Raw genomic sequence first — 13,774 nt, 5'->3', positions numbered from 1 at the left:
TGGCGCACTCAAGCTGAACCCCAGACCGTGTACTAAATTTATTGGCATCATCTCTGCTCTTCCTACCCCAAATCACGGAACGTGCCAGACAGCACCCCCCCTAATCTCCTTCAACCCCTTCATGACTTGACTGGGGCACTGCTCTTGAGTCTAAAATTCAGAGGTATTTGTTTTTGGTTGTACGTGTGCTTGAAATTCAAATGGGGTGGTCACTCTTAGGTGAGGGCAGTAGAGCTCTAAATCTCCTTGCCCATTAGCATCACAACCTTATGCCCTCTTCTCATGAATTTGTCCTTCAAAATGCGCATCCTTTCTGGCTTTCCCCACAGTAAACATTCCATTCCCACCAGGTACAGGCCCTGCAGCTGGATACAATTAGCATTCATCTGTGCACCACGGGTGCCTCTGACCGCAACATCCCTCCTGAGGAACGGGAAAAGGGATTTGTTTTTGGAGCCGATCTAAACAGAACGGCAGCTCCACCTCAGGGCCTGCGTTCTATTCTGTTCCTCGTGTTCTAGTCCTTAACATTCAATATGGCAACATTCCTGCCAGGTTAGCACACAGTCCTCACTTCTACGGCAGTACCATTCTGACTTCATCTTCCACCTGTTTTGGCTCTTCTCGCACAACGAACTACACAATATAACTAGGGATATTACAACTAAACAGAGGGCCTGTAACGCTGCGCCATCTATGACCTCTGCAACCACAACATTAATACATGTGTTGCTCTGTGTTGCAACATGTGAGTATCTAATATGCGTCAAACCCAACACCACCACAAGCGTTTTCTGCAGCACAAAACTCAGTCTGCTTCCACAATTGAACATACAAATAGGTTTTTCTCAGCCTGAACCTTTTTGCATGGCTGGATTCTGTACGTGCATCCCAGCAATTCACATTACTAAACATCTAGACTAGGCAACCACTGGGCAAAATAATCAGCTCAGTGATGGTTATTCCCTCAACAGGAAGCTAAAATAGAGGCAGGGTCTGCAACGTGCAGTTAACAATACTGTTTTATACGTTTTGGACTACAGCTTGATTGATTCCCCCTCCCCATTGACTGCTGGATGATGCTGATGAGAGTTCTAGTCAGAAAACATTTGGTGATCCAATGTAAAGAACAAATCTCTCCCAGAACTAAAAAGCAGAATACTGCAGTTTGAGCTCCATCTCATGCCCCGCCTCACCCCCAAAACCGATCTACAGTAAAGAGAAAGGCCACAGTGCTTCTGCTCTTTATACATATGTACTGCCGGGTCACAGGTCGGTTAAAGGCATTGGTTTTCAGAATGAGTGCAGCTTGCAGGCAAATCAGTGCTTCTGCTTCTAAAGATAGCAGGAATAAGGTAGGTCCTGTAGACACCTTCCCAAATGACACCATGTAGTGGATGCTATCAGCAAGCATTAGAATTCCCCCAACAAACAGATCAGCAAGGCATATCTAGTATCCATTTGATGCAAAGCAGCAAAATGTGCATTTGCACCCACGGAAGGGCGCTCAGCCAATCAGGTGTCCAAAAAAGCAGGTGAAAACACACTGTACCGCCTGCTTTTTCCAGCCAACTGAGGCCCTTCCTTGGGTGATGCCATCTTGATTGTGGGGAGACAACACAGAGCCTAAGACTCCCTGCCATATTGTTTGTTTTTTTAACGGGAGATTGGACTCATGCAATATGCGCAGACCCCATCTCCCGTTAAAAAATATAAAACTATCAGCACCCCGTGTGAATAGCAATCACTCCCTGCTCAGGGTGGTCATACAGGTCCAGTAACGGCCCTGAGCTCTTGGCGAGGCAGAGCAACCCGTGCACCCCCGTAGCGGGGATGATTGTTACATTAGTGTTGTGCACTATACAACTATGCCTTATACAAACGGCCAGAGGGCACCAGTCTACACAGGTTATTTGCAGGATGTTAACACATATCCACATATCTGCCAAGCATAAGTCGTTACTACGGGTTGCATGTAAGAAGGCCATCACACCCAAAGACAACACACAATGGCCCATCACACACAGCACTGTGCCAGACAGGGGTTGGGCAGAAGAGCACAGGCCAGATAGGTAATAATAGTACATCATGTATTGTTTGTGTTCCCAGGATTTGCCATTACCTGATTTCTCTGCTTAACAAATTAAGGGATGTGTAGCCTATAATGATTCAGATGAAAAATAAATTGAAAAATAAGTGCTGCAGGAATAATTGCTCCCAGGAAAATAATAAAATATTCAGTATTGTTAAACTCGTATTATTATATTTCTTTTCTTTTGTTAAAGGAAAAAAGTAGCAGCTTTTAATGGGTTCGAACATGGCAACTATGATCCGTGGGCAGACTACAGTTAGTTATCCAGCCTGGTTTGCAAAGGTTGCAACAGATTCTCCTCAGATACCAATCCGTTAACTGCAGTAGTTGCTAACCGCAAGTGTATATAGATCCTGTTAGGACATATTTTCTAAACTCCAATTAAGGGCTTCATAAAACCATATCTGGGAAAGTACAAGCAGTCAAGGTGAGTCATATCTATAGCACATTCAGAAAGGCATTGAGCTATTCTTGGAGAGTAAAACCGGGTTAGGTATGCTTTCAGAATCCAATAAGTAATTCGAGGCCAGCAGACACTATTGGTCAGAATATACAGTCTTATTTAGTTACACAATCATTTAATTAGGCCAACCCTGTTACAATTCTATCTTGCAACATATGGAACTTTCTTCTTTCATGAATAGATAGCTACAAACCAATGTACAATTTCAGAACACAGTTCAGCGGGAGTAACTTAACGTGTACATTACCCGAGGCCTAAGGCTACTGAAGGATAATTATACACACAGTGAAGTGCCCTAGAGTACTTCAGGGAAAGCACAACGCAACAATACAGTTTAAGAAGCGAAGCAGTTATTCAAGGTCAGTAGAACCTATTGGTATATAAACCTATTACACTATTTCTTCTATAAGAATAGACAGTTTAACCAAGGATACTTTTTAGAAGTGTTATGTACAATTGTAGGGTAGGTAAGAACTCTAGCGGACTTTTGAAGGCAATAAGCAGTTCAAATTAAGTCCAAGACCCATTCACTTTTCAGAGGGGCAGCATGCAACTCTTGGACAATTTCTAACTCTAGGACCGTTTTAGATCTGTATGAAGCAGATCAGGAAAAGCAAAACCCAATGGTACACTTTAAGAACTCCGAGTTATTCAAGGTGGGTAAACCCTATTGGTAAGCGTTTACACTCATTCAGTTAATAATAATAAAACAGTACCAACATAATTACTTTTAAGAAGAGTGGAAGTTAGTAACTTATATAATGTTTAAAGGAGCAACCAGCAACTTAAAAGTAATAACTTTTGTACCACTTCGTCACTTCTTTTACAGAGATATAGTTTCCACAGCAACTTCTTTAGCAATAAGTAATTTTTCACACTTGTTATAATTTTCCAGACAGAAGCCTTATCTTTTAAAGTCCTTCCCTAGTCTATAGCATGAGTTTTCTCAGAGACAGAAGAGGGACCCTAGTGGTATACGAGCCAGCTGTAGGCAGGTCAGGATAGGTTTCAGTTGCAGGAAAGTCAGAGTTACAGAGGATATCTTCTTAAACAAGTATTCACTTTAGAATGAGTTGAAAGTGTTTAGGGACATCATAGAAGGCTCCCTATATGTGTTCTAGCATTAGGCCTGGGCAAGTGGTATGGGCAAACTCCCAAACACACGAATCACCCACTTAGCCTCACAGGATTCACACAAGACTTAAGGTAAGCATTACCCATGCCAACAGTACTTTAGGAGAAAAAAAGGGCTTCTGGGTGGATGCCTTCAGGATGCAGCAGCACAGAGCTCGTCCCTAGATTCTTGGTCTCGACACTGAAGAACTGGGCACTGGATGGGAACTTGTAGTCGCCTGAGGAGGCTTCCAGCAAAGGAGTCTTCATGGTTTCTCACCGCTCTGTGGATTAGGCGCCCTTTTACAGGAGCCAGATGAAGAACATATATTGCTTGTCGGATTCTCTTCATTCTGTCGGTCCTGCACTCTGGTGAGGGGACATCAGGGATTGAATTGGAATCGGGTCTCTGGAGATCCAGCAGGAGTCCACCAAAGTTTCAGCAGGATTCAGGCTTCAGAAGACCATGCACCTCACACTGGCTTGAGGTCCCTGGGTATTGGCGGTTTGCAGTACATCAAGGTCATAGCTCATCGAGGGGTGGCTCAAAATGCAGGTCATCTTGAGATTAGTGGGTCTCACCAGCCTATGGGTTGGAGTCGCCATTTTCGGGACCCCCCAGTTCGCTTGAAAGGAAGGGTTATATCAAGCTCCGGTTACACAGCAGACTTGCTGGAAATGGTTACAGCTGTTTCTTCGTGTTCGGATTTGGTTCCAGTGGTCGACTTGTCAGCAGCTTCCAGGATCAGAGTATTTTTCAGAACATCTTCTGCAAACTCTCCCTGCAGTTTACAGAAAGGGGAGGTCTGGAACCCTGCACCCTGCCCCCCAGTGGGAACTGGTTCCTTTCAGGTAGGGTGAAAGAAAGAAAGGCTGCATGGTTTTGGACTCCTGCCTTCTCAGACACTCTGGAGCCTATGCAGGGAATACAAAGGATTCCCACCAAAGACAAAAACTCCAAGGTCGTTCCTGCCTACAATGAACATGAGAAATGGCGGAAAAAGAAGGAGCCCACCATTCTAGCAGAATGGTGGCATTCCTGTGCATTACGGCCTCTGATTTGCCAGTCTGCGAGTAATAATGACTAAAGGTCATAAAAGTAGTTTCTCTGCCACCAGCCATTCAGGTAAACTTGCAATTCTAACACAAATGTTACCAGGTACGAAAGGGGATACTCTGTATCCCCCCACAGCACTCCACATAAGGTGGTGTGTGCTGGCTCACTAAAATAACTGAAAAGGGGTTGGGATCTCACTTTACTTCTTGGGAACAGTAAGAGAAATTAAACTATAAATGCAAACACACGCTATGAAGAGACATAAAAACGTCACACATAAAAAGAGTAAAAAACTATGTGACGGAGGAAAAAGTCCCACTCACCTAGGGACAAGGTACAATAATTACCAAATCTAAGCAAAATGTTGGTTAGGAAGATTTATCATAAATATGGAAATCTTCCCTAACAGATTCCATATTGTCCATTTATGTTTTTGTACTATTTGTCTAAGTAAACAAAAGCAACAACAACATTTTTTAGAAAAATCAAGGGAAAAAAAGGCATTGGCAGAAGTGGGATTCAAACCCAGTTCACTTTTCAGAGGGAGAAGTCATACAGTCCTACTTAACTATAAATGCTATGCTCATGAAGCCCAAGCAGGCATACATAAGCTTAAAGCAATGTAGGCTATGTCACTGAACGGTTGTGCTTAAGCTTTGCGCTTTGAGTCTAGCACCCCATCCTGGAGATAGTGGAGAGGTGCAGCTAGTTGCTCTTTAGGCCTGTCAGCAAGTGGGAAAAGGAAAGAAATACCCCACAGGACATCTCCTGTGACAAAGGGTCTTGTATCGGGGTAAAGAGTACATCACATGTTGGATGATATTACAAACATCAGTAACAGGGACAAGATCTCCATGAGACCTATTGCCAGTGCCCAATTCAGTTCCGTAGAATCCCTTTCAGTGAAACTAGCACTTTCACCTACCAACACAGTCACACTGCACCTTATTTATAGACCTCCAGGACCACTTGGTTCATTCACCAACGATGTCACATCCGCATTGTCCGCCAACACGAAGCCTAACTCGCAGGTAATGCTATTAGGGGACCTCAACCTCGGCTTCTCCGACCAAGGACCACATGGCCACTAAGTAGCAACTACCCTTGCCAACCTAAGCTTCCAGCAGCGTATCCTCACTCCGACACACAACAAAGGTAGAACGCTAGATTGGTTAGCTGATCTGAACTGTAATACCACGATTCGTTCTAACACTGCCTGCGCCTGGTCTGACCACCACGTAATTACCTTCCTCATGCCAGCCACCAACCCCCAGCCACTGCTCACCATAGCCCCGGCTATACCCACGAAAAACAAAAAGGACATCACCAGGGAGAAACTGCTTCCTCTCATGCTCCCCATCCTTAACACCAGTGCCGCACAGCACAATGACCCTACATTCTTAGTAGACATATTCAACAGCACCCTGCTCAAAGCTATTGAGACTATAGCCCCTTTAAAAATCTGCAAAGCTAAACAACACTCCCACTTGAACTCCTGGTTCACCCCGCAGCTTAATACTCTACGCAAAGATAAGCGTAAGGCCGAAGCCCTCTGGAAAAGCCACCCTAGCCCGACTAACAAAGCTTCACTCGTGATCACCTCACTCAACTATAAGGAAGCTATCCTCCAAGCCAAAAAAGAAACGTACAACCTACGCATATCGCAAGCAGAATCTAACAAAAGAATTATTCAAAATTCTCAAAGAATTAGAATCTCCATCACCAGCCCCTGACACTTGCACTAAAGACAGTACTTGGTGCAATAACATACAAAATGCGCTTCTTAACAAAATTACGACCTTGCAGGCTAAAATTAGTGCTAAACAAAACACCCTCTGCACCACCCCCCATAAGCAAAACAAGGCTCCCTCAAACTACCACCTTAGCCTCTCCATACGCCTTTCAGCTTCACGGCACTCACCACCCTTGAGGTTGAAAAAATCATCTGCAACCTGAAACCATCCAACTGTCCGGCACCTATCATTAAGGAATCGGCCCATGACCTTGCGCCTTTCATAACATCTTTCATCAACTCCTCATTCCAATCGGGAGTGGTCCCTAACGATTTGAAGGATGCCTGGGTCATCCCTCTGCTAAATAAAACCTACCCTAGATCCGGAGGTTCCAACTAATTACAGGCCCATCACAACGGTACCGTTTCTCTTATTAATCTTAGACAGAGCAGCTTACCTACAGATACAGAACTATCTGGAAACTAATAATTTCCTAGGCACTAGACAATCTGGCTTCAGACCCAAGCATGGTACAGAGACAGCCCTCCTAGACCTCAAAACCCAAATCGAGGATCTAAAAGATAAAGGTAAACTAGCCCTGTTACTCCTGCTAGACTTATCCGCTGCCTTCGATCTGGTCAATCACCAAATCCTTTGCCAACACATGAAAACTGCAGCCCACTTCTCCGATAACGCCACCAATTGGATCAAATCTTTCCTGGACAACAGACATATGAGAGTATTCTCCCCTTTGTCCTTTGCCAACCCTGCACCAGTCCCTTGCGATGTCCCCCAAGGCTCGTGCGTATCCCCTACCCTATACAATGTTTTCACTAAACCACTGTTTGATGTGCTTGACTATCTGGGTGTCACCTACACTAATTATGCTGATGACACCCAGATACTCATTCCCATCACAGGGGATTACACGGTGGATTCGAAATCTCTAAACGACATCTACCTTGTCATCCAAGCCTGGATGGCTCAACACACGAGCTGTGTCTAAATGACAATAAAACAGAGCTCCTTATCCTAGGTAGACAACAAAGACTGAACAAACTGAACCCTCTGTTCAGCTACTTTAACATCGACGGTAATCTGATAAAAGTTTCAAAAGACACAAAAACTCTTGGAATCTATCTTGACTCCACCCTCTCCCTCCACAGACAAACAAATGCAGTCGCACCCGCTTCTGCATATGCCTGCAAATTAATTACAGCATGCCGTCCATTCCTTTCTACTCAGAACTGCATTACCCTTGCTAGGTCTCTGGTTATGCCCAAACTTGACTATTGTAACGCACTGTACCAAGGCACGAACCAATGTATCCTTGACAAGCTTCAGGTCATACAGAATAACGCCATAAGAGCAGTCCTCAATATCCCGAGATCAGCGCACATGTCAGAAACAAGGAAGAACCTTCACTGACTGTCAGTCACCCAAAGGATCTCATTAAAATTTCTCGCACTGACCTACAAATGTGTGAATAACTTGGCCCCTACCTATCTATCTTGACGGTTCACTCAGTACACCCCACTTCGATCTCTAAGATCTGCCATGAGCCAGAGCCTACTGATCCCTAGGTACAAGCTTCAAACAGCTGGAGGGTTGAGCTTCCCAGTCCTGGCAGCCAAACTGTGGAACTCTGTGCCCCTCACTATCAGAAACCTACCATCCTTGAATTCTTTCAAACACAAAGCCAAACTTTGGCTTGCCACCTCGACGACTATCTGATTTATTGATAATACTGCATATTAGACAATCTTTATGTTTACTCTGCACTACGTTCCGAATATACATTCTGATTGTACCCCAATGTTCAATTGTAAATATCTATGTAATCTACTTGCTATGTAACCTTTGTTTCAAGATATGCGCCCGGTAGCCTTCGGGCCTGGTTTGCGCTATACAAATAAAATAGATACAAAATACAAACAAGTACTGTACAATTCAAAAGAGTACACTTATTTTATACTCTACAGTTTATGGTAACCACACTGCTGAATGTCTTGCAATACTGCAAAAAGTAAAGGCTCTTACACTCCGTTCATGTAAATTAAAGTTGGACTAAAACATAGTGAGACTGTGAAAGAGCTCCACAATACTGTGGCTTAGTAAGAGAATCCTGGTTTATGTTGTTCCGCTATATATGTTAGTGATTTGTACATGCAATATTTTGTTGCTTTGTGCAGTTTGATCACCCCTAAGAGCTGCAATTTTCCCAACCGATAAATGGGGTTTCCCTGCCTCAGTGCCTAATAAATGAGGCAGCCGACCTTAAATATGATCCACACTTCCTGTGGAAGCCTGCATAGGGAGAATCAACCAAAATGGGGGTTACATGATCACATTTTCTGTTTCCCCCTATCAGTTCGGCTGTTGCATGAAAAACGATTTTCTGCGGAACGTGTGTGGTTTTACGCAGACCCATCAACAAGGCATTCCCTCCAGTTATGAGGGAAAATACTAATGCTTGTATCTCTAGTGTAATATTCTCAGTCGGTAGAAAATGCTAAATTTCCTGCAATAGCTTTAACTGAAATAGGTTATCTGGGCATTGCGTCTCAACAGAGAGTGTAAAATCAAGGCAAGTATTCATAAACCACCCTTTAGTAAAGCTGGAAGAAAGATTTCCACTTCAAGGATCGAAACTTTGTTGTAAGCTGTATTAGGGGAACACAGCTACTCGTATACCCAAAAGACAATTTAAACAATTAGTAACTTAACTAAAATACTTTATGCAAAGCTCTGGTGTGTGTACACATGAACAAACACACAAAGAAACAAAGCCACGCCAACACCACTGTCTAGTAGTTGAAATATTTCTAGGCTTCTATCTTTAATTTGTGCAATATAAAATGGGAGTTAGGTAAACATTTGTGGCGAGAGCATGTGAATAAATGTGAAGCTGGTGCATGGGCATGTATAGGGTTTATACCTTTAGTTTGCTACCTTTAATGAGTTGTCTGCAAATAGAATTGCCACATTTTCAACTGTGTGCAATAAAGATCATTTTAAACAAATTGTCAATATGATTTGAGGTTTTCGTCATTATTTTTGGTTACCTGTTGTAAATGTCCAAGGACGTTTGTCCGGCAATCAAAAATCCCCTTGCCTTCTGCCGAGTAGAGATTGTGTAGGAATTCCGTGGTGTAGTGCTCGTGGCTCTTCTCATTTCTGAAAGACAGCAAAAAATACTAAGAATTTCCCTTTCTAAGCAAAAGCACGCATTTCCCATTATTTGAGAAGCATTTCTAAGTTCCTAATAAATCATGGTTTACTTAATCTAATCGAGATATACATGCAGATACACAACGCACACATTTAAAATACTTAAAAAGGGAGGAGGCCACCAGGGGGCGCACAGGCAATGGCTGCCTGATTCCCGAGCTCCTGCTGACGCCAGGTTGTAGGGGGTCTGAGCCCCCCCTTACACCCCCCCACGGTGCACTTCGGAGCCGGCGCAACCAGTGAACCCCCGGGGCCCCCGCTGCGCAAAACAGCGATGTCTGGGGACCCTCGGAAAGGCCGGGGGAGGGGCGGCGGCACGCCGGATCGAGAGGCCTGCGCGGAGAGGCCCGGCCCCCTGCGCCGCAGTGCCCCCACAGTCCCCACGTGAAAAACCTTCGGAACGGGGGCCCAACACGCCCAGCTGAGGCAGCTTCCTCCCTGCACTTCCCCCGAGTTGGATGCAAGAAGCGTCGGAGACCCGTACCCGGCCGGGAGGGGTGTGCATTCCCCCAGGTAGGGCCCCAGATTGGACGGAGTGGCGGCGCCGGGTCCGGGTGTCCGCCCCCCCCACCATCACGCCTGTTGGCCCAGAGAGGCGCCCAATGGCCAGAGATAGTACTGCTGGTCGCCCTCGGGGGAGGGGCCCCCTCAGCCTTGTTCTTGGCCGTGTCTCGGCACTGGCCCCCGCCAGCAGTGGAGACGCACACTACGGGAGAGAGGGCCGTGCTGGAAAAGGCCCCCACCAACAGTGTAAACAGAACGGGCCCGTGGCCCTCCTCCCCGCGGCAAGCAACATACCCCTCCCCCTCCGTGGAGTGATTTGTGGACATCGTGGGCCCTGGGGCTGCCGTCCCGAGTGCGTGGCCCCCGCCTGAGACCGGTGGGGCGTGCGCCCGCCCGGTAGTGTCCCCCAGGACTCAGCAGGATCTACCGGGGTGTGAGGGGGCGGCCCCCCTCATCGAAGCACACAGAGGACGCTGAGGGCCCTGGGGCCCCTGCTCGGGGCGCGAGGCCCCCGCCTGAGGTCGGCGGGGCGTGTGCCCGCCCAGGGACAACCCCTCAAAGATTGGTGTTGCCGGGACCCTCTCTCGTTTGCCCCCCGGGGAGGTCTGGCCGGAGGAAGGGGAACCCCCGGCTAGAGAGCTGGCGGAGCAGACTCCCACGGCCGTGGGCACAGCAGGGGGAGGCCCCCAGGGCCGGGCCCCGGAGCAAGAACCCGCTGGACGACAGGGGACCCCGGGGACACCGCCCGGGGGGGGGGGGCAGCGAGCAGGCAGCCCAGGTGAGAGGCCCCCGTCCACGGTAGGCGGGGCGTGTGCCCGCCTGGGGGGCTACCCCACCATTCAGCAGGGCCAAAGCCCACACCCCGGAGAAACCCACAACAACACGACCCTAGGCCAGCGCAGCACACCTCCAGGGGCCCACGGGGCCCAATGCACCACGCAGCTGGGGGGCAATAAGCACTCAGGACCTGAAGGGAGACCCCACGATCACACCGCTCAAGTGACCTGAGACACACCTTTGGCATCCCTCACATCATCGGGCTCCCGGCCCAACCTGAACACGCAGGCGGCCTGCGATCCAGGTGAGAGGGCCCCCGCCCTCAGTTGGCGGGGCGAGTGCCTGCCCGGAGAGCTGCCCCACCCCCCGCAGGGGACAATCCTTCGCCTACAAACCCCACTGGCGCGACGCACTACGGACTGGTCACGGGGTGGCACGGCATTCCCCCCAACGGCCCCCCGGACTGCAGCGGACCCCGCAGCAGGGGATCAGCAACACCCCATGAGCTGGAAGAAGGCCCTACAAACGTTTCGCTTCCAAGAAACAGAGAACACTACTGAGATCCCCACTGTCTCCGGAACCATGGCCCACCCTGAATCCGCAGGCCAACCCGCAATGACGATGGAAAAAGGCTTCGCCTCCATCCTCCAGGAGATTAGAGAAATGAGATCCGACATTGCCCAGAAGTTTGAGAAATTGGACCAACGGGTAGACAAAATCGAGGATAGAGTCCTACAAGTGGAAAATTATCAATCGTCCTCTACATCTCAGGAAGTCCAATTCGACACACGGCTTACGGCTCTGGAAAAGAGGGATGAAGAGAGAGCCAGGATCATGGACGACTATGAAAATAGGGAGAGGCGGAACAATCTAAGGTTCTTTGGGATCCCGGAGACGTAGGGCGAGACGGAGAGAGAGTTGACCCGAGTGGTGAGAGACATTATCACCCTCCTGTTTGCAGAGGAAATGACTACGGAACCCACATTCGACCGGGTGCACAGGGCCAGGGGAAGGTCGGGGAGCCCCAGATCGGTTCTGGCCCATTTCCATTATTACACTGAGAAAGCCTAAGTTCAGGAGGCTGCGAGGAAGGCGGGGCGATAACTTATAATGGCGCACAAATCTCCATTTTTCAAGATCTCTCGGCTTACACCCTAGCTAAACTGAGGATGTGCCGCCCCCTGACACAACAACTGAAAGAGAAGGGCGTTCGTTACAGATGGGGATATCCCTTTCTCCCTATCCTTTGAATATTCAGGCCAACGCACAACGCTGGTAACGGAAGAAGACATTAAGGGCGCTATTCAAGACTATGTAGGTGTACCTGCCCCCCGGAGCGGACCAGTGGGTCCGGAGGCGCTGAGCAGGGGCACCCCCGGGAAGTCCAACTCCAGAAGAAGGAAAACCGGCGCAAGGAAGTTCAAGAAATTGAACACACCACCAACACCAATGGAGGAAGACCGTGCCTACTCGGAGGGGTGACACCAGCGCCCCACGCAGATCATCGGGACTAGAAAACAGGAGGACTCTGGGGACGCTTTGCTTGCTGAACCTCCTCGAACTGCAAGTATAAGGGGGCAAGGGGCGATCATAACAGTGGGAACCGAGAGAAGTACCATTCAGGAATGCCCAAACTGGGATGTTCGGGGGGGGATGAGATGAGGGGGGGCTCACATTAGCACGCTTTGTAATCGATGCCTGGCCGGGGGGGAACCGGCTGGTGGTCCAGCCAAAAATCCAGAAATGGAAGAACTACATGGCTGGACGCCGGGGAGGGGGGTGGGGGTTTGTTTACAAGTTGGGGGTTTTAGGGCGGGGAATGTGTTGGGGGGTAAGTTGGGGAAACGTTTCAAAAAGGTCCAAACAAGAAAACACAGTGAGCAGGGAGGAAGCGACCATGCGACATCGGTGACCAAGGGGGAAGGTGACAGCGACTATGGCTGACGACCGACCGGCCCTAAGGGTGGGAACCCTGAACGTACGGGGCCTGAACACCCCCACGAAAAGATCCCTAATCAGCAGAGTTTCGGAGGGCTAAGCTGGACCTACTCTTCGTGCAGGAAACACACTGGGCGGGGGGGAGGTATCGAGGAGATATTCTATGCATCCCACAAAGGAAAGAAAAGAGGGGTTGCAATTCTGATCGCTAGGGGGTTGGGATTCGAGAAAGACTCCATCCTCAGGGACCCCGAAGGCCGCTATCTCTTCGTACGAGGCTCCCTACAGGGATCGCCCATAACCTTGGCGGTAGTATACACCCCAAACGAGGGCCAGGCCCAATTCTGGGAGGGAGTGGGGGAAAGGCTGAAAACTTTTGTCCAGGGCCCAGTGGTGGTGGGAGGTGATTTCAATATGGTCCTAGACCCATCCAGAGATAGACAACGTGTGGGTGCATCAAACCCCAGACCCGCTGGAGACGCCACATCTCGCTGCTTTCAGAGGATAAATGAGGGCCTGAGCTTGGCGGACACGCTACCCACCTCCCGAGCAGGCACTCCCTCTTTCTCATACTATTCCTCCACCCACAAAGCCTTCTCCAGGATAGACTATATTCTCGTGGACGAGGTACTCCGACCACACATAGGGGGTTACAGGATAGACCCCGTCCCCTGGTCGGACCACGACTTGGTAAGGGTCACCCTGGCAGGGGACTGGTGTAGGGAACGGAGGGGACGCTGGAGATGTAACAATGCCATTCTGAGGGACAAGGTACATGCCCAGACTGTCCTGGATGCCATTACAGAGTTCTTCGAGTTCAATGACAACGGGAAGGTGGGGACGCACACCCTCTGGGACGCCTTTAA

The 13,774-nt window shown here is 48.5% G+C and overlaps 1 protein-coding gene across 1 annotated transcript in view; it reads right to left on the bottom strand.

Moving 5' to 3' along the window:
- Positions 1-13,774, bottom strand: part of PFKL (phosphofructokinase, liver type) — a 697,584-nt gene that overhangs the window by 101,280 nt on the left and 582,530 nt on the right. Inside the window, exon 19 of the mRNA XM_069615767.1 lies at positions 9,524-9,635. Within this exon, the coding sequence (XP_069471868.1) occupies positions 9,524-9,635 (112 nt within the window). The remainder of the gene's footprint in view (positions 1-9,523; positions 9,636-13,774) is intronic.

Source organism: Ambystoma mexicanum, chromosome 9 (genome assembly GCF_040938575.1).
Source record: "Ambystoma mexicanum isolate Mex_15411 chromosome 9, UKY_AmexF1_1, whole genome shotgun sequence".
NCBI classification, from domain to species: domain Eukaryota; kingdom Metazoa; phylum Chordata; class Amphibia; order Caudata; family Ambystomatidae; genus Ambystoma; species Ambystoma mexicanum.
This window is presented reverse-complemented; position numbering and strand designations above follow the sequence as displayed.